The following is a 22468-nucleotide window of genomic DNA, read 5'->3' as shown; positions in this document are numbered from 1 at the left end:
TATGGGAACGCGCCGGCACCACCCACATGTTACGCTTGTGGGTATGTAGGACACATGGCTCGCGATTGTACATATGGAAGGCAGTATAGGGGTGCCTACCACCCACCAACGGGCCCCCGGTACCCTCAGTACCAGCCCTCTCGGAACAGGCGCCAGCCCGTCACGCCTTGCGCTGCCTGGCGCCCGGAGTACCCGGCCAGCCCCTCACCCCGTAGCTCCTGGGTCAACCCTGACCTAGAGAAGAAAAAAAAAAAAAAAAAAACCGACCCCAGAGTAGCTGCGGCAGTCCACGGCCCTACCAACGCCCTCACGATGAGATTGAGCGTAGGCACTGATGCACAAAAGGAGATGGTTTACGCGATGCTAGACACAGGAGCAGGAGCGTCCCTAATAGAAGAAGATTTATTTAGGAAGGTGGGCGGGAAGATGATAGATACAGAACCTCTCTCCATACAAGGGGTAGATCGGACTCAAATCCTTAATAAAGGAATAGCCGAAGTAGTAGTGAACTTTGGGCACGGAGAAATTACAGAAAAATTTGTAGTAATATCACAAGGTATAGTGTTACCAACAGCAGTTTTGTTGGGTCTAGAATTTATGTGGAGGCAAAATGTGGTAGCTGCACCGCTGGCCACACCTGGGCAGTTTAGTGTAATGGTGGGAGCCAACCCGGTGGAAGTTCATTCCCTGGCTGCGGACGATATGAGCCCGTGCCCAGAAGATTGACTAACCGACCATAAACCTACCTTAGACGAGATGGAGGAAGTACGAGTGAAAGGATACGCTATTAACGTGGCGTCCTTGCCACCAGGCACGGCAGGGTATGTCACTCTGGAGGCAGAGATTGGCAGGGCCCCAACAAGCCTTATTCCTTCCAAGGTCCAATGATATCCCTTATTCATTTTTATTTCCCGGATTAGTAACTTTAACTCCTAACGTTAAGCAAATCAAAGGTAAATTCATCATCCCCTATGCTAACCCAACTGAAGAAACAATTGAGATGCCAACAGGTGAAGTGATGGGACACATTTATTCTTGTCACTCAGAACATTATCAGTCATCAACTAATGAATGTTCTGCCCATGTTGTCTAGGGAAGGACAACTGGGTGTATAGCAAGCGAGCAGGGTGCTGGCTAATCTGAGGTCTAACCTGAATAAATGCTCCTTATATAGGGGGTTGTGGGCATGACATACATACAGACATCACGAGGGTAACATGGAAGGCATGTGAGTCTTACATTAAACTCATACAACAATCTACCTAACCGACATGTTCTATAAGGTTGGTTCATGCGCGATTCTAATCCTTAGTGTAGCTGTCACGCGGTGACGTACCCGAGAAGCTCTGTTTACGTGACCCTTTTTGATCCGCCGGTAACTGTGTGTTGGCTGATAGATAAGCGGTGCGTTTGTGGACACACTGGGGCCTCGTATGTTTGTCTTCCGGGTTCCGTGCTGTGTTCAGTGTTCTTCAGTGTTCTTCAGTGTTCTTGTAAGAGGGATATTTAGCGTTCTATACCGCTGTCGCCATCGGAAGATATTGTTGTGGATGATGGTGATACTGCAGCTAGCGGAGTGAGTGGTGTCGCGTCCCGAGTATACGCCCTAGTGCGTCGCCCTACAGTGCACCCCTAGTCCCTGTTGCCAAGAAAGATGGCGGGGTCAGACTTTGTCTCGACTTCCGCGCTTTGAACGATGAATTGATTGATGACAGACATCCCCTCCCTAACATTAACCTCATTTTGCAACAGTTAGGGGAAAGTAAAGTATTCACCTCGCTTGATTTGCGCCAGGGCTACCACCAAGTCCCATTGGCAGAGGAATCCAAACACTTGACAGCCTTCACGACACCTTATGGCCTCTATGAATTCACTACAGTCCCCTTTGGTTTAAAAACAGCACCTGCAGCCTACCAGAGGATCATGAATCAAGTCCTCATAGGTCTGACAGGAAGAATTGTACATGTATATATTGATGATTTGATAGTACAAGGGAAAGACATGGACCATCACCTAAAGAACCTTCATGCCGTCTTAGACAGGCTGCAGAAGGCTCACCTGTCCTTAAGACTAGATAAGTGTTCCTTTTTCAAAGAGCAAGTAGATTACCTGGGTCACATTGTTAGTGTTCTGGCTTGAAGCCTCAGCCCTCAAAGGTACAGGCGGTGCAACAACTCACCCCTCCAAAAACAGTCAAAGAGCTTCAAGGTTTTCTGGGATTGGTTAATTTCTATAGGAAATTCATTAAAGACTTTGCAAAGATAGCATCCCCACTTAATAATTTACTAAAAGGGAGGAAAGTAACCAAGAATGATAAGACACTTCTGGAGTGGAATGAGGAGGCATTGCATGCATTTAGTACACTAAAGTACAGTCTAACGACTGACATTGTTTTAACTTTTCCGGATTTCCGGAAGCCCTTCCATCTCACCACAGATGCGTCAGATAAGACAATAGGTGGTGTCTTGCAACAAAAGGATGAAAATGGCAGTTTGCGTCCCATAGCATATTTTAGTAGAACCCTGAATGGAGCAGAACGTAACTACTCAGTGGTAGAGAGAGAAGCTTTAGCAGTCATGTATGGCCTCAGTACTAACCGGCCCCTTATTTTGGGTTATAGGATACACATCCTGTCGGACCATAGACCACTGACTTGGCTGTTAAAAAGCACAGTGCCTAGCAGCAGGATTGCACGCTGGCAGACGCTTCTAGGAGAATTTGACTTTAGTATTGATTATCTTCCAGGCTCCAGCAACATGGTAGCAGATTTTTTGTCGAGGATTAGGAATCAGGAGAGCGACGTGATAGAAGGCGAATTGGATGCTCGGATTATGTCTGTCACCCTTACAGGTGGACAGGCCATGTCTGTCGCCTCTCCGGAGGGACATGACAAACAGGATAAGTTTCTCCGTTGGAGTCTTGACGGACTCATGGAGCACCAGAATGGCGATCCAGAACTGAAAGAATTGAAGCATGCTCTTGAGCAGAACGCCGGCGGTAACGTACATGAGAGAGATGAGACAAAGGTTGCAGAGAGGAGCAATGTAACGTTAAATGCAGCTAAGAGGCACTTCAAAAAACTGCCTCTTAGTGAAGTGTGTGTAGAGAACGGCACTCTCTACCGCGATGTTTGCGATGAATACAACAAGCAGAAAAGACTGGTTATCGTCCCACCAAGCTACATTCCTAACGCACTGGCTTTGGCGCATTCCATGATACCTGCAGGGCATGGAGGCACTAAGGTTACGTTGGCACGCTGTCGCAAGTTTGCGTACTGGCCGGGAATGAAGGCGGACGTGGAGCAATATGTCAGATCTTGTCCTGTCTGTTGTCGTTTTAAGAAGAGGGGATCCCCGCCAGCTCCACTTATGAGGTATCCAGAGGTTGGCCAACCGTTTGAGAGTCCATATGGATATTGTCGGACCTTTGTCTGTTTCAGACGAAGGCTACAGGTATGTACTGGCAGTGATAGACGTCCTGTCACGCTTCTTGGTAGCGACCCCCCTTCGTACGAAGGCAGCCAAGGAAGTGGCGGCTGCGTTCTACAAGAACGTAGTCTGTGTACACAGCATCCCGCCGATTCTAGTCACGGACCAAGGAAAGGAGCTCGTCAACACTCTCTTACGAGAGTTGACTCAATAGCTACAGATTGATCATCTAAGGACAACTCCTTATCACCCGTCTGCAAACGGTGTGATAGAAAGGCCTAATGGCGCCTTAATAAATATCTTGAGAACTTTGTGCGAGGACAATCGCGGTATCTGGGACCAAATGCTTCCGGTTGCAACACACGCCTACAACACTGCCTACCAGGGTTGACAAAAAACAATGGTTTAAAAAAAAAGCATGTTTTTTTTTGGTTTAAACCAGTTTTTTTTGGTTTAAACCATTTTTTTTTTTTGCTTTTCAGTATGTTTATTCCAGTAATTGTATCCGTATATACATATATGAGTTTGAAAAGGAATTATTGATAGATTTAGAGATGGATTTAGCAAAATGTTCATTTGATCTTCATGCAATCTGTAAAAGAGGCAAAATGCAGCTTCTCTAACATGCTTTTTAATTGCAATGTTAAAGAGTAGTAAAACATGAATGACCTCTTCTAATTTTCCAGTTGCATGCTACAAAAAAAGTTGTAAGAGAGAGATTTACATAGATTTACATAGAAAATCAGACCACACAGACCCCATGGTCCAGACTTGGTGGTCTGTCCTTAAACCTAAGTTATTTTACATTAATCAGAAGACTCCAAAACGTTGCATTTCTACTCTAGTTGATATTAAGTTGAAGGAAGTGACGGTCGAGCTTATTTTTGATGGAGTCAATCGTGTTACACTGGACCACTGATGATGGGAGCTTATTCCATTCTCGCACTACAACGTTGGTGAAGAAAAATTTGGTGCAGTCTGAATTTACTTGTCTACATCTGAGTTTTACGCCATTGTTCCTCGTGCGCAAAGTGTCATCGATCATAAACAATGTTGATCTGTCTACATTCGTGAAACCATTAAGTATTTTAAAACATTCGATCAGTTTTCCTCGGAGGCGACGTTTCTCAAGAGAGAACATGTTAAGGGTAGAAAGCCTTTCTTCGTAGGATTTGTTGCGCAAGGAAGGGATAATTTTCGTTGCCCGACGCTGAACACCTTCTAATTTAGCAATATCCTTTGCATGGTGGGGAGACCAAACTGTACCGCAGATTCCAAGTGGGGTCTGACTAAACTGTTGTAGAGCGGGAGTATTACATCTTTATTCTTAAATAAAAAGTTTCTTTTAATGAAGCCCAACAGTCTGTTCGCTTTATTTGCTGCATCGATGCATTGCTGTGAGAATTTGAGGTTTGACGCGATTTTGACCCCCAAGTCCTTGACGCATTGAACGCTTTTGAGTTTAACGCCGCGCATTTCGTAATCAAACTTCTTATTCCTCGTTCCAACTTGAAGGACCTGGCACTTGTCTACGTTAAAGGGCATCTCCCATCTATCCGACCAAGCTGAAATTTTGTGCAAATCCTCTTGGAGGCTTTGCCTGTCTTCGTCAGTGAGAACCGAGTTACCAATCTTTGTGTCGTCTGCAAATTTACTAATGCGGTTATTGAGTCCAACATCCACATCGTTGATGTAAATAATGAAGAGCACTGGGCCAAGAACCGAGCCCTGAGGGACGCCACTAGTGACCGGCGCCCACTCTGAGTTAAATCCGTCAATCACTACTCTTTGTTGTCTGTTGCTCAACCAATTCGCGATCCATTGGTTTACCTGACCGTCAATACCTATTTGCTTTAATTTGTAAAGTAATTTATGATGCGGGACTTTATCAAACGCTTTCTGGAAATCAAGATAGACTACGTCCAGTGATTTGGTTACGTCATAAACAGTGAAGAGGTCGTTATAAAAGGTTAATAGATTTGATAGGCAGGATCTTTTGTTTCGGAAGCCATGTTGTGAGTCCCCAATTAATGAGTGGCAGAGAGAGAGAGAGAGAGAGAGAGAGAGAGAGGGGGGCGCTTTCTGTTTTTTTAAACAATTTATCTGCTGTTTAGTGTAGTGGCAAATATATATATATATATATATATATATATATATATATATATATATATATATATATATATATATATATATATATATATATATATATATATATATATATATATATATATATATATATATATATATATATATATATATATATATATATATATATATATATATATATATATATATATATATATACCAAAATTATGTTTTCAGTTACTCTTGAGTTACAGCATTTGACTGGAGATTTGAGTTTACCAACTGACGTTTTCTTCCTGGTGTTAGTAAAATGACTGTGCATAATAAAAATAATAAAACCACATATAATTAAAACCACAATACCTGATGAAACTAAAAAAGATTCACAAAAAACACTGGTTTTATTGATTGTTTTTTTGGTTTAAACCAGGGGTGTCAAACTCATGGCCCGCGGGATAGTCAAAAATGGCCCGCGGTATCACGGTAGCTTCAATCTTGTCAATGTATTTTCTACCCTTGTTGGCCCCCATGACGGCACCTCAGAGCATGAGTTTTGAGTTTGACACCCCTGGTTTAAACCGCCAACCCTGCTGCCTACCATCGTGTTCTGAAGGATTCACCGTTTTTCTTACTTTTCTCCCGTGACCCAAATGTTCCTTTCGAAATGCTTGAGAATAGACACCAACCTTGTTATTATGTCGACAGCTACAAAGCATTTAATTCTAGTGTCGCACAGCGCACCTATAAATTATGTAAGACCAATATAGATATAGGATGGCAGGAGTCAGAAAGAATGTTCAGGAAATCCAAACTCAAGCAGGTGGAAGTAGGTGATAGGGTCTACTTAAAGGATGTATGTACAAAGGGCGAACCAAAAAAGCTCCAGCCCTTGTTTAATGGTCCCTTTAGGGTGCTTGAAAAAATTAGCCCTGTAGTCTTGCGGCTGCGCCATGTTAGAGGTGGTAAGCCCAAGACGGTTCACACAAACAATGTTCAGGTCGTTCACGAAGACTCTCTTGGCTTCCATGACTCCCCTAATGTCAGGGGTGCATACTCTCCCTGATCAAGTATTAGAAGTTGACCCACTCCCCATGACTTATTCCCTCGAGGAGCCGCTGCCATTGTCCTTTTCAGCTCCTTCCGAGCTCTCCTCCCCGGCTCCTGTATCCTCAGATGCTTCAGAGCCCCCCTCACCGGTTCCACCATTGCCACCGGTTCCCTCAGCTCCTTCAGAGCCCCGTGTCAGTCGCTCATTACGCTCCAATGCAGTTCCCCCCTCTCTCCCCAATGTCATGGAACGCCCTCTTGAGTATCGCCAACGACCAACGAACTGATGCCCCCTATAATTACAGATCCTGAGTGTTGCCCTCTCCTTGTCTTCCATTGATCCCTCCCGGGAGCAACCCATTCGTCCCGGCCTCGTCTCTCTCCCGTCTTTAAGATGCTGTTGACAGGACGGTACTATGTCGTCCCCGTCGTCATCAAGACGGACGACATCCAACGTCCTCTCATCAACGTGGCAAATCTAACAGCGGAAGTTTCGTGGTCGATTGAACATATGAATCAATCGTTCCCTACTGTTGGTCTGCTCAGGCGCACTCTAGACTCTTTTCACATTGAGTTTGAGAAATTATTCAAAGATCTTAACAGCTTCCTGTCGGCTATGAGTGGTAGGGATGGGAGCCCGTTTCGGACTCGCCAGAGGCGAGGGGCCGTAGATTTCCTTGGCTCGATTGCGAACCTCCTTTTCGGTACAGCCACTCAGGCCCAAATAGATGTAATACACGGGAAGCTTTCCCAGCTCTACACTCTGTCCGCAAACGAGAGACGTCAGCTTAACCTCCATCAGGAAGTCCTCAACGCAACAGTTCGGGACCTCCGTCATGTTCACTCTGCCATCTCCCGTCTAGAGTCCGCCTCGGCCTTGGCTTCGGCCATTATCCGTCAATTCTCATTACGAACCTTGCAAATTGAAGGGGAAGTGCGTATTTTGGAGACTATCCTTCTCATTCAGTTGGCGCTTAGCGACCTGAATCATGATACTTTGAATCTCAAGTTTGGCCTTCAGCAGCTGTCTCAAACGCGGGTTTCCCCTCTCCTCCTTCCAAATGATGTACTATTTCGTCTGCTCCGAAATGCGTCGCTTCATTACCCAGGCTTACTTTTTCCTGCAGCACATGAATATTTAGCATTGTATAGAGATGTCTCTAGGGTTATTTCTTAAGGTGCGCTTTCCTCAGGTACCCTTCACTTCTACTTACAAATCCCCATGAAAGGGGATCCCTCTGATGTGTTCGATGTCTTTAAAATGGACGCGTTGCCCTTTCATCTTGACGGCACGCCATATTTTCTACACACCGACACGCTTTCCACCTACCTCGCGGTTTCTGAAGACCGCACGCACTATATTCTCTTAGACTCCTTGGACCGCTGTACTAAACACCACCTGCTCTATGTATGTCCCCCTGTCGCCCCTGTCTACTCTACTTCTGTCCGTCGCTGCGAGATCGCTCTCTTTCTCGATCGCCCGGACGCCCTCTCGCTGTGTTCTAAGTCTCTCCTCAGAGTCTTCCCCCCGGTCTTCATCCCGTCTCCTGCGGGCTGGGTCCTCGCTACCAATGCCCCCCAGGTGGTCACCATGGTCTGCCCAGACAGCCCTGTCTCCAAATACAAGCAGACCCTGAACGGCACGGGGCTCCTCAGCCTCGGTATGGGCTGTAGTGCCCACTCCGACGCCTTCAGCCTCCCTGCCTCTGCTACTATGGACGGTGACGCCCCGCTGACGGTTCGTCGCGCCCCCTTCCACATCGGGCGTGACGTGGTCTCGTCGCTCCTGGCCAAGACTACCCTTGGCCACCTCCCCTCCACGCCCCCGTCGCCCGGGTCATCTCTGGCCCCCCCGCTGGACCTCCCTCCGGCGCTTCACGCGCTCGAGGAATCCGTCTCTCCGGGACCCACCTTCGACCCCATCCTCCCTTGGTGGGGGTGGCTGCTCCTCGGGTTCTCCGCCGCGGGGGTCCTCTTCGTCACCGGTGGGATGGCCTGCTTCCGTCTCTTCGGGCCCCGTCTCTGGCGGGCCTCCTCCCCTGCGGTCCCGCCTTCCCCGTCTTGGTCCACGATGGTCGTCCGCCCGGCGGAGCGCTTCGTGCCACGAGGACGTGGCGTTATTTTAACGGGGGAGGTATGTGGTGCCCCGCGGGACGCGACACCACTCACTCCGCTAGCTGCAGTATCACCATCATCCACAACAATATCTTCCGATGGCGACAGCGGTATAGAACGCTAAATATCCCCCTTACAAGAACACTGAAGAACACTGAAGAACAACACTGAAGAACACTGAAGAACACTGAACACAGCACGGAACCCGGAAGACATACATACGAGGCCCCAGTGTGTCCACAAACGCACCGCTTATCTATCAGCCAACACACAGTTACCGGCGGATCAAAAAGGGTCACGTAAACAGAGCTTCTCGGGTGCGTCACCGCGTGACAGCTACACTAAGGATTAGAATCGCGCATGAACCAACCTTATAGAACATGTCGGTTAGGTAGATTGTTGTATGAGTTTGATGTAAGACTCACATGCCTTCCATGTTACCCTCGTGATGTCTGTATGTATGTCATGCCCACAACCCCCTATATAAGGAGCATTTATTCAGGTTAGACCTCAGATTAGCCAGCACCCTGCTTGCTTGCTATACACCCAATTGTCCCTCCCTAGACAACATGGGCAGAACATTCACCTTTGCTACTGTGAGTATGGAGTGAAGAGTTACCGTAGAGGAAAGCGTATCCATTGTATTAGTAGTTCTGTTTAGGACTATTTAGGAAATATGTAATTATAATTCTGTAACAATTTAATTTATTATTTTGAGAAGAATTTCTCAGTGTTATACAAGTGTCGTCTTGGAGATCGGCCCAACATTCTAGACCTCTTCCTTACCTCAAACCCTTCTGCTTATTCTGTCAATTCTTTCATTAATAGAAAATGCCTGTTATAAAGATTCTTCAAATCTCTGGCCTCAATCCTCAGAAGGCTTATGGACCTGATGGAATCAATCACATATCAAAAGCTTTCTCTTTTCTGTTGTTCATTGATGATCTTTATTCTTTGACAACAACCAGCTATCACCTTCCTCAACACTAAACATCCTCGGTCTATCCTTAACTCAAAATCTCAACTGGAAACTTCATATCTCATCTCTTACTAAATCTGCTTCGCTCTTCTGGACAGAGTGATCTTCTATCGATATTTCTCTTTGCTGTAAAAAAAAAAAAAAAAAAAAAAGTGAGAGATAGCCTGAAGACTCGTTGAGTCCTGTGAGGCCAGTCGCTGGTTTCAACAATATTTTTACCTCTTGTAGTGTTAAGTAGTATTAACGTAGATTAAAATAAATATAAGGAAAGTGACTCCGTTTCATCACCCCAACTTACGAACTCCTTTAAATACTCTTAAGGTACCAGAATCCTAAATCAATTGTCACAAGTGCAAGTAGTGTGTCATCTCCCCTTTGAGCCCGGACAGCGGGTTACAACATTGGCGATGCTTTATAGGGACCCACGACACAAGGAAGGTGAAGGTGGGGCCACGGGGGTGTTTGACAGTACAAGGAAGTGTCTCCATAGTGTAGAAGTGTGTTAAAAGTCGAAGAATTGAGGCGGTGGCGTTATGGATGGAGGTGGCGGCTGCGGTGGCGAGGACGGGGCCATAATCATATAATTTTGGCGACCAAGCACATATATTTGACAAGGCTTTCGTAGGGGTCTTGATCACTTACAGAGGTAGTTTTATGACCCCTCTGGTAGTTTTGTGCCATTAACCTATATAGTAAATACTCATGAGAAGCTGATCAATCTCCTTTTCGGACTTAGTGTATCATTTTTATGGTTGGTGTTCTCATACGCTTCCGCCTCTCATATCAACTATTTTCAAAGGCCAAAAAGGGGATCAGCTGGGTTCTAATGAATGTTTTTTTTAGGTTCATGGAACAGAAGAAGGATGAATTTGCCACCAGTGTCATAAAACTATCCCTCTGTGGGTGACAGTGGGGGCGGATGGACGTTCTGTTTGTGCGTTCCTGAAACTGTTGACTCGACGATGGCGAGCAGCAGGAGCAGGACTTTGAGAGACGCGTATTGCGTCTGTGAAGACTATTCAGGCGATAAGTGGATTGCATGCTGTTTGTGCCCTAAGTGGTGTCACGTGAAGTGTGTTCATCTGACAGGGGTCAAGCAGGATAATATACCCAAAATGAGCTGGGTGTATTTGCCATGCTTACACAAGGCATCTTTAGCAACCAATATTGTGGCAAAATTAGATGAATTTAAGCAAGAATTATCTAAAAAAAATATTAGTTGTGAATGATGAAGTTGAAACTCGGGCGCACGATGTAAAAGAGAAGTTGGGCGAGGTGGCAGATGTGCTTTGCGCTGACAAGACAGTCAGTTGGCGCCAGCTGGGCTGATGTAGCAAAACCGAGGAGGAGGAGGAAGCATCTCCTTGTCATGAAGGCCTCTGATCAAGATAAAAAGGCTACTGAGATGAAAAATGAAGTTTCCCAGGCATTACAAGGCATTCAGATTACTGATTCAAGATTCACGAATGGAGGTAATAGTGTTATGAACTTTGATGATGAGAATATAAGGAATGAAGCAGCTCAGAAATTAAAAAAATGTAGAGCAAGTTAGCACACAAACTGTGGGAAAGTTAAGGCCAAAGATCATGCTCTGCAATGTGTATAAGGAGGAGACCGGGGATAAGATAATTGAGACACTGTTAAACAGGAATGAGTTCCTACGCTCGATTCCAGGAGTTGAGGGGAAAATTGAGAAGATTTTCATTAAGCCTGCTGCTGGTGGCACAATGTACAATATTGTAAAATGTGACCCAACTGTTAAAGAGCACATCCACAATCATCATGACAAGATAAAAATATAATGGGGAGTGTATACTGTGAGAGAAAGATACAATGCTATCATATGTTATCATCGTCAAAAATACGGCCATCTTGAGACCAACTGTACAGCCAAGACCAATGGAGAAGCCCCAAAATGTTTCAAATGTTCTGGGGATCATAAATCAAAGGAGTGCTCCACAGCTGAGAAGAAATGCATAAATTGTATGAGGTACAAGAAGCCTGAAATCAACCACTCAGCGAATGACCAGTGTTGTGTAGTTCTACAGACTGAAATTGAGAGAAATCGTAACATAACCAATCATGGCTATTAATTGGTGTTTGAGACTCGAAGATAAATTGAGTGTTAAATGCTCAGTGAGTTGGAAATAATCGTTGAACATTAGATTGTGATACTATAAAGAAAATATCAGTTAAAAGGAAAATGAAATAATGGATATTTGTGATACTGTAAAAAGGAAAGATATTGTGATTGGTACGAACCAAAACATGCCAAGCTCATCAAAATGACATCAGTAGGCTAACCATGAAAGCAATTAAGACTCACTGCGACGTTGTGCATAAGTGCATATCGAGGATTATTATTGAGGCTAACATCATAATTGTTGACGGCCCCTGGGAAGCGCTGGCAGTGGAGCGGGGCCTGAAACCTCAACAACGGTAAACGGTTATAAGTGCCCCAAACTCCTATGAAAGCCTTGTTAAATGTGTGCTTGGGCGCCGGAGTGTTTATGGATATGGCCCTAAGTCGACAAGAAAACGGAAGAACTCCCTGACAGAATCACAAAAAAAAGTTAATTAGATTGTGCGTATGTGTGTGCATGCTTGTTTGTGGAAGCGTGTGTGTGCTGTAAATCAGCATGGCCTGATCTAAGTGTTGGCTACGTCATCGCCAGCAAGTACACTCTCGACAATCCCCCTCGACGGCCAGCTCGCAAGATATTCATATAGCACTTATAATAAAAACAACCTATTAAACTTATATTTCAAGCGTTATTTCATGATTTACCGTATTATACCATATTTTTAAATATAATATTCGTGCAATGTTTCGGAGACCGCTAGGACAAGAGTTCTGAATAGCTTTATGGATTCCATACGTAGGACAGAAAACGCCTCCCCCGTATGACACCCATAACTTCTTATTATAAATACGGCCCCTGGCAGAGCCTTAAGGCGGCGTCACACAGGGCAAATTTCTCCCAACATGTTGCTCGTTTTGGTTGGCTGTTGGGCAAAATGAACAACCACCAACAATATTTGGCGGATCGGGAAGGATGGACAACGGTTGTGTTGTATCCATGGTTGCCAGACTGGTTGGGAGAAATCGGGGTCAAATGACATTCGTGCTATAAGCTGTAAATATAAATTGAAAATCAATCATCGTACATATTTACTCAAATTGCCAACTGTAAAACTCCAAAAACCGACGTACATGTGCAAGCATGTGTTTGTGATTTATTTGTCCACTGTGTAAAGTTATTTATAACACTCAACTGCCTGTGATGGTATGCTGGGCGGGGTCTGTGCCTGGCGCGAGGTAAACAAACTGTTGAGATGGAGAACACTTCCACGACAAAGTCTTGCTGGAGTGTGCAAGCTCTGCACAGACTCGTTGATCTGGTGAGGGATCATGAAATGTTGTGTTGTTTGTTGTTGTTGGAGCGTGGCGTCAACACAACAGTTCAGGGTCAGTACAGTGTGATGCACAACATTGTTGGTTGGCGATATCACCAACGAAAACGAGCAACATGTTGGGAGAAATTTGCCCTGTGTGGCGCCGCCTTTAGTCCACCGAATTACGGCAGCGGTGTGTGTGTGTGTGTGTGTGTGTGTGTGTGTGTGTGCAGCGATGCATACAGCCATGATGGCATCGCTTTAACGCAACACTCACCGTGACTTTTTTTTTCCACACGTGAGAAGTGAAAGGAGCCGCGTCGGTGAAAATGTTTCCCTGCTTGGTAAGAGAAACAAAACATTCAACACAGCCGCTCACGTCGCTGATGGTCTTAGCTGTCGCGTGTATCCTGTACATACGACTGTATTTCTTTCAGGAGTGGAGGGTGAAAACCATGGAGGGAAATATTTGCCTGCATGCTCAAGACAGCTCTGGCACCAAGTGTTGTCATGTTTTATTATTTCTTATTCTTGGCATTGCACGGATTTTCGAATTATCACTTTTTATTTAACCGTTGGTTTATTTGCCTTGCCGTAAAAAATGTCGCCGACTATTACTCCTCCGCCGCCACACTCAGTGGGCGTGACGTGAGTCGCGTGGAGGCACGACACTGACTGGCGCTTCCCGAGCAAGCCGAGTGACAAGGTTGGAAAAAATAATATTTGCATTCCTGAGTGTGTTCAGTCTAGTGGAGAACTTTATGTTTGTGCCAAGCCAACACTCGGACAACACCACGTTTTGCAGCACACAAAACCATCAATCAGTGGTTAGTTAATAAGTAAAGAGTACATTGCATCATGATATCATAGTTACAATTGATTTATCTTGATATAATTTAGGTCATACTTATAGAATGTACGCAAAATAAATATATTTATTTATTTGCATTCTTATCTTATCGAATGGAATATGAATGTAATTAAATGTGTTTACTTATCGGTTAAATGTACGGCGATAACAGGGACACGAGTGTGCGCTGGCCGCCCGCTCCGCCCGGGGAGTCTAGTGTTGTGAGCCACGCGTTGCATTTTTGTTGATAGTAAAGTAGACTGACGAAGAACCGAATGTAAGATTTAGAGCAGAGTTGACACAAAATACTGTTCCTGTCAATGGGAAAGAGAAAGCAGATGGAGAGCAGATGGTCACAGAGGCGTCTTGATACTCACCACCTTGAAAGAGTCTGGGTCGAGGGAAGGAAATAAAGTACAGTTTACCAGTAAAAAAAAAGAGTGAAGACACTGACTAACTCTTACAATGGTAGATGGGCAGGATGGGAATGGGTTTGAGTAGGAATTCTTGTTCAGCAAAAACGCGGGAGGAGGGAGGCACGCTCAGAAGCTCAAAGGGGCAGTGAGCATGTTGACTGAGACAGAAGACAGCATGGGAAGCAAGACTGCTGTGGACTGTCCAGGAGGAGATGGAGGTCGCTGGGAGATGAGTGGTGGAGGCGGTGCGGCACGTCATGAAGGACTCACTCACCCGAGGCCTGGTTGGAGACGGTGAGCAGCGTGGTGACGCCCAGACAGGTGCGGGCCGGGACCGAGTCTGTGTCCATCCAGAATCCCATCCACGAGATGACCACGATCAGGATGCTGGGCAGGTAGCTCTGGACCAGGTGGAAGCCAATGTTCCTCTCCAGCGTGATGAGGGCGCGGAGGCAGCTGTAGTTTCCTGACAAGAGACAGACACCTCTGAGCACAGCTAAGATTTGACACAGCCAAAACACCTTACTCCTATCAACTTAAGGGGCCTTCGTGGTGTAGCGGCTAGCACGCCTGACCGCGAATCCATGGATCCGTGAACATAAGAACATTTGGAGTCTGCAAGAGATCGGTAGGAATATACAAGAAGCTCCTGTTTAAGCTAACCCCACCTGACCTTGCTATCCATTAATTTACCTAACCGTTTTTTAAGTATCTATCGTATTGGCATTTACAACATGGCGTTCAAGCCTGTTCCATATATCCACCACACTACTGGCAAACCAATTCTTGCTTATATCCTCGTAGAATCAGAATTTATCCAACCTCCATTACCACGTGTCCTATACCCAGCTCTCTTACCACCAAAAAAATATTAATATCTCCCTTAATAAAGCCCTTCAGCCCTTTATAAACGTGGATCAAGTCTCGCATGTTCGCCCCTCCCGTGCACCCGCTGGCCCGCCACTCATGGACTCAGGATATTCTCGAGTTGGCGGTAAGGCAAAAACAGCGAGGCGAGCGGAGGGGGGAAGAAGTCACGGCCAGATTGGGGGTTGTGTTCACACGATGCAATCTTAGAAAAAAACCTGCTGTTAATTTGGAAAGATGTTAGAATAATAGTTTGGTTACAGAAAACTATTCCCTGGCATATGAAATGGTAAATGTGCGTCCCTATTATTGTCCCTATCAGTGAAAATATTCATATGCAAGTACACACTGCCATTCTTGAGCTTCGCTGAAAATAAGGATGATAAGGAGAGGACGTCATGTCAGCCAAAGGCCCGCGCTCGCCGGCCGACCCGTCTGTGTTGGTCCCTGCGTGGTGCCGCCGTCTTGGTAAGCTTCACGGCATAAACTAGTGCGATGTGTTTAGTCGTGTGGCAGCTATAGGCGGCAACGAACATATTCACATTAACCTTAAAATTATTTGTTTTAGTTCCATGTGTTTAGTGTTGTGGTTTTGCAGCAACGAATATTACTGCATTTTCCCAAAAGTTTCAACGACTTTCATGTCGGCTCTGGTTTCATTGTTTTGCAGCAACAAGCACTTTCATGATTTCTGAAAATTAAATATTTCAATTAATGTCGTGTCATGCGGCACTTAATGTGCTGCATGACGCTACATTGTGAACGTTATAGTTTTTTGTTCTTCTAGTCCATTCATGCTGTGCTTAACGCTTGAACTATTTCCGTGCACTGAGCGTCAAAGTTTTGATACCTCGAGTCTAGCGGTGATACCACTGGTGCCTGAACTCATTCCGTGCATGCATTTTGTAGTGAGCGTTATAGTTTTGGCTCCCCGAGTCTGTCCATGCTGCCCTTATCGAGCGTCATAGTTTTGGCCCCTCCAGTCTGTCCATGCTGCCCTTATCGAGCGTCATAGTTTTGGCCCCTCCAGTCTGTCCATGCTGCCCTTATCGAGCGTCATAGTTTTGGCCCCTCCAGTCTGTCCATGCTGCCCTTATCGAGCGTCATAGTTTTGGCCCCTCCAGTCTGTCCATGCAGCCCTTATCGAGCGTCATAGTTTTGGCCCCTCCAGTCTGTCCATGCAGCCCTTATCGAGCGTCATAGTTTTGGCCCCTCCAGTCTGTCCATGCAGCCCTTATCGAGCGTCATAGTTTTGGCCCCTCCAGTCTGTCCATGCTGCCCTTATCGAGCGTCATAGTTTTGGCCCCTCCAGTCTGTCCATGCAGCCCTTATCGAGCGTCATAGTTTTGGCCCCTCCAGTCTGTCCATGCTGCCCTTATCGAGCATCATACTTTTGGCCCCTCCAGTCTGGCCATGCTGCCCTTATTCTATCATTATGGTTTTTCACCCACGAATATCTACCAGTCCTCCGCAGCATCACGTATAAGCAGCGGTCATCGGCCTGGTTGGGGAGTTCCAGCACCACCAAATCACCGCGGCCATCTCGGGGGCGTGCAACTCTCCCTATCTCTTGCTTCCTCCCACTCCCCCCGCACACCGCATGCACCGGCTCTACACACCACCTTCCAATATACAAATAATACCACATTCGCCTTCGAGCCTCAACTTTATTTTTTCATTTTTTGTGGGTGTTCGTTTCCTGGGGCTGTGGCGCTCTCCTACCACCTGTCACCTGTCGCGGCACCCCTGAGGCTGATGTCACCGCGGCAGCCGGGGACGAGCAGAAGGAAGGAAAGAAGGAAAAACTAAAACGAGGAAGGTGCACACGTGTCTGGCTGCGTGGGGGTTACCTGGATGCTGCACTTGCCCAGTGTCCCAGGGTAATGGGTCAGTGAAAGAGGATGAACGCAAAAGCTGGTGGTGAAAATTGAAATCTAGGATGGAGATTACAGCGAAGGGAGAGCCAACTTCAGCCAAGACGTGCTCCACGGTGGCATATAGATAGTTAAAAAAACTTTTGTTGTAGAATTTGGAAAGAGATAAACAGCGTGTACATGTTGTGTGATAAAATGTAACTGTCTGAGCCAGGTGATGGATGACTGTGTGGGGCACTCGCGTCCGCGCGTGTGTTGACGACCATGTACGTGATATGTGCGTGCGTGTGTGTGTGTGTGTGTGTGTGTGTGTGTGTGTGTGTGTGTGTGTGTGTGAAGGGCCAATGTAATTAATTACACCACAACAGTGTACACCATGTCAACCAGTTTTAGCCAGCCAGTATCCTTTCCTAGGCGTGGAAAACCTCGGGAGCGTGGGTGGCTGTGTTGGGTGCTGGGTGGCTGCCCCCTTTGTGTCCTGTCCCCTGTTTGTCCTGTACCTACAGTTGGATCGATCGCTGTGAACACGGATCCGTGTACGCAGCTGGTCGCGTGTACATGGATGTCCTCCTAGTGTTTTCAACTACGAGAGGGCATGTTGTTTTAATTTTTCATAGGAAAAACAATCATGAACTCAGTACAGCGCTCTGGTTTGTAATAAGTGAAGGGCCAATAAATAGCCTTCATGCAGTGATTCATGGGTAAATTTACGGGAAATAGCATCTTGGTATTCTCTAAATAACTGTCTTGATGTGCATATGCAGACCCGTAATTTTGGCAGACTTTTTGGATGGTCTCACTAGAGGGCATCATAGGTTCATGAGGTGGGGGGTGGGTGGCGAGCGAAGTGAGCAAAGCCATGCTGTAGGGGGATGCCTGAGAACAGCTCTGTTTATCAACAGGTCTTTGTTTGTTTACATTCGCTTCTCAGCATGCGCAGTTCGCGGGAGGGTAGCTAGGAACAGGGGAACAGTCAGGAACACAACACCGGAACCATCGCACACCACACCTCCCTATCCCCCCCTGCTCAGCACGAAGAATGCTTGAAAAATGATGGTGTGGACGCGTGGAGCTGAAGCACCATCCCTGCGGGAACAGGCTCGTCGGTGTTTCCGGTGTTTTTGCGTGTGATTTGGCTGTTTCCGAGTGTTATACGTGGGATTCAGAGTGTTTCAAGTGTGTTGTGTTTCCGGTGTTTTTGCGTGTGATTTGGCTGTTTCCGAGTGTTCTACGTGGGATTCAGAGTGTTTCAAGTGTGTTGTGTTTCCGGTGTTTTTGCGTGTGATTTGCCTGTTTCCGAGTGTTCTACGTGGGATTCAGAGTGTTTCAAGTGTGTTGTGTTTCCGGTGTTTTTGCGTGTGATTTGGCTGTTTCCGAGTGTTATACGTGGGATTCAGAGTGTTTCAAGTGTGTTGTGTTTGCGGTGTTTTTGCGTGTGATTTGCCTGTTTCCGAGTGCTCTACGTGGGTATCAGAGTGTTTCGATTGTGCTGGAGGGGGGTAGTGGCACCGCCCATGATGGCTTCACCGTCGTGAATGGAGGAGCCAAACCAGCCAGACAAGCAATTTATCCTGTTCATTGCTTCAACAGGTTTGCCATTCTGGAGGAGGAGGACGAGCAGGAGAGCACCTTCCTGGTGGGTGACTCCATGATTCGCCAGCAGGTAGTTGAGTTCTGCGGCAGAGTTCCTCGTCGAAGACAGAACTATTGCTATCCTGGTGCTGGGATCGATGATATAACTACTGCTCTTGAGGAGATCTCCCCCCAGGCTACTAATGATTCACTGTTTGTTATTCACACAGGTACGAACGACGTCACCCCGACCCGGTCTGAGGAACTCCTGGACAAGTACCGTAGGCTCATCCAGCAGTATAAGTCTGAATCCCCTAACATTTTGATTTCAGAAGTTCTGCCACGGACGTGGGCGGAGAGCGACTTCTTCAGTAAGGCCTTCAGCCTAAACAACCGCTTACAGACTCTTTGCAGAAAGCTTGACGTGGAGTTCTTCAACGCCTGGGACAATTTCTACGGACAAAGTGAGCTCTTCCACAGGGACGGAATACACCTGTCTCCCATCGGGGCAGCCAGATTCAGAAGGCTCCTCAACGACGCAGTACGTGACACCCGATCAAAATACGACCCTCAGCCACGTCCCTCCACCCCGCCCGTGTAAATAGACGCCATGCACCGCAACAAACCCGTAACCGTGATCCCGCAAGTACCACCACCTCTATTACCAAGCCTCTAGATAAAAATCCTTAGTTTCAATGCGCGTAGCCTAAGAAACAAATCTGATGAACTGAGATGTCTTGCTCTAACAGAAAATTTTGACATAATTGCTATAACCGAAACATTTATCGACACCACAAATATTGATTTAAGTTCCGAATACAACATAGATGGCTACAGACTCTTCAACAAAGATCGTGTAAACCGGAGAGGCGGTGGCGTCGCCCTTTTTGTCAAAAGGTATTTGCAACTCACTGACAAAACACCAAGAGACAGTAACGTTGAACATTTGTGCGTGCGAGTAAACATTGCAAAAGTCAATTTAAATATATCTGTCACCTACAGGCCTCCCGGGCAATCACTCGATGACGACCTTGAAATGTACAGCGTTTTAAGGCAGTCGCTTAATAACAACGACTCACTGATATTGGGAGACTTTAACCTCCCTCATATCGACTGGGCGACACTGTCAGGTACAGAAGGCGAGTCACATAGAATGATCGAATTTTTAGAAGAAAATTATCTAAGCCAAATAGTTTCTGAACCAACTCGACAAAATAACATACTCGACCTTGTTATAACGACCCAAGATAACCTAGTCAGTAATGTCACGGTAGGAGAGCACCTCGGTTCTTGCGATCATAAATTAGTGCGCGTCAGACATTAGAGCTCAAACATCAGTGACTGAAAATAAAGTAAAGGTGCCCAATTTCAATAGAGCTGACTTCGTAGGAATCCGACAAAAACTAACAGAAATACAACTATCAGATGACGGCAATGTAGAGGAAGCCTGGCTAAGCTTTAAAAATCACTTACTCACTCAGCAGAACACATTCGTTCCCTTGTGCGAGAAGCGAATTAACAGTAATAAAAGCCCACTTTGGTTTCATAGCGAAATTAAACACTCAGTCAAGGAGAGAAAATTGTTTTAAAGATTAAGAAAGAACAAAGCACGCCCGAAAACATTAGACTTTATAACGATGCCAGGCGACGAGTAAAAAGATTAATATGTCAGGCAAAGCGTAGATATGAAGAAAATATTGCAGCCAACTGTAAAAATAATCCGAAATCTTTCTTCAGTTACATAAACAACAGAAAGGCGATCAGAAGTGGAATTGGACCTTTAACAAACAGCGACGGTGCACTAGTGACTGACAGCCAACACATTGCAAACCTCTTAAAGTTACTTTTTCTCGGTGTTTAATACTAACAGTCTTCCTCCCACTACCACCAGCACCAGTACTAATGTATTTGTCGAGCATGCATTGCCTAATTTTGAAATAACCGATGAAGTCCTTAAAGCTCTCCATTCACTTAAAACAAATAAAAGTCCCGGACCCGATAAAGTATATCCTATATTGCTTAAAGAAACAACGAGCGAAATAGTCACCTCCCTCACAACCGTATTCAATATGTCCTTGCGACAAGGCATCGTCCCTTCGAATTGGAAAAAGGCTAACGTGACACCGATTTTAAAGAAAGGAGGCAAAAAAATATCAGGTAACTACCGACCCATTAGTCTAACTTCAATTATAGGTAAGCTACTTGAGAGCATAATTAGAGACAAAATTGTGAGTTACCTCGAAAGCCACTCATTAACTGGGGATTCACAACATGGCTTCCGTAACAAAAGATCCTGCCTACCTTACCTATTGACCTTTTATAACGACCTCTTCTCAGTTTATGACGTAACCAAATAATTGGACGTAGTCTATCTTGATTTCCAGAAAGCGTTTGATAAAGTCCCACATCATAAATTACTTTATAAATTAAAGCAAATAGGTATTGACGGTCAAGTAAACCAATGGATCGCGAATTGGTTGAGCAACAGACAGCAGAGTGGTGATTGACGGATTTAACTCAGAATGGGCGCCGGTCACTAGTGGCGTCCTTCAGGGCTCGGTTCTTGGCCCAGTGCTCTTCATTATTTACATCAACGACATGGATGTTGGACTCAATAATCGCATTAGTAAATTTGCAGACGACACAAAGATTGGTAACTCGGTTCTCACTGACGAAGACAGGCAAAGCCTCCAAGAGGATTTGCACAAAATTTCAGCTTGGTCGGATAGATGGGAGATGCCCTTTAACGTAGACAAGTGCCAGATCCTTCAAGTAGGAACAAGAAATAAGAAGTTCGATTACGAAATCCGCGGCGTTAAACTCACAAGCGTTCAATGCGTTAAGGACCTGGGGGTCAAAATCGCGTCAAACCTCAAATTCTCACATCAATGCATCGATGCAGCAAATAAAGCGAACAAAATGTTGGGCTTCATTAAAAGAAACTTTTTATTCAAGAATAAAGATGTAATACTTCCGCTCCACAATAGTTTAGTCAGACCCCACTTGGAATATGCGGTACAGTTTTGGTCTCTTCACCATGCAAAGGACATTGCTAAATTAGAAGGTGTTCAGCGTCGGACAACAAAAATGATCCCTTCCTTGCGCATCAAATCCTACGAAGGAAGGCTTTCCACCCTTAACATGTTCTCTCTTGAGAAACGTCGCCTCCGAGGAAAACTGATCGAATGTTTTAAAATACTTAATGGTTTCACGAATGTAGACAGAACAAAACTTTTTATGATCGATGACACTTTGCGAACGAGGAACAATGGCATAAAACTCAAATGTAGACAAGTAAATTCAGACTGCACCAAATTTTTCTTCACCAACGTTGTAGTGCGAGAATGGAATAAGCTCCCACCATCAGTGGTCCAGTGTAACACGATTGACTCCTTTAAAAACAAGCTCGACCGTCACTTCCTTGAACTTAATATTAACTAGAGTAGAAAAGCAACGTTTTGGAGCCATCTGATTAGTGTAGATTCATTTAGGTTTAAGGACAGACCACCTAGTCTGGACCATGGGGTCTGTGTGGTCTGATTTTCTATGTAATTCTATGTAATTAAAAAATCCAATGCGGCAACTTCCTGCCTCTCGTTTGTCCCGTGCTGCGCACACAACCGCGCCGCTATTCATGGGGGCCGTTGCTGCCCCTCCTGGCCGTATAGAGGAACGACACCCGACAGGAATTTCAGTTACCTCTAATCTTCCCCCGCTGTAGTGGTTTCCCGCATGTTTGTATTTTCTTTGGTACGAAGAGGAATCACTGAAGAAGTTGTCTGAAAATGTCGGGTGACACACAAAGGTAGTGTTATAAAAAAAAGGTTCAGTTTGTTCTA

The 22468-nt window shown here is 45.6% G+C and overlaps 1 protein-coding gene across 1 annotated transcript in view; it reads right to left on the bottom strand.

Moving 5' to 3' along the window:
* The window catches only part of LOC126997793 (glycine receptor subunit alpha-2-like), a 117704-nt gene that overhangs the window by 17587 nt on the left and 77649 nt on the right, over positions 1 to 22468 (bottom strand). Inside the window, exon 5 of the mRNA XM_050859009.1 lies at positions 14591 to 14782. Within this exon, the coding sequence (XP_050714966.1) occupies positions 14591 to 14782 (192 nt within the window). The remainder of the gene's footprint in view (positions 1 to 14590; positions 14783 to 22468) is intronic.

Source organism: Eriocheir sinensis, chromosome 13 (genome assembly GCF_024679095.1).
Source record: "Eriocheir sinensis breed Jianghai 21 chromosome 13, ASM2467909v1, whole genome shotgun sequence".
Taxonomy (NCBI): Eukaryota; Metazoa; Arthropoda; class Malacostraca; order Decapoda; family Varunidae; genus Eriocheir; species Eriocheir sinensis.
This window is presented reverse-complemented; position numbering and strand designations above follow the sequence as displayed.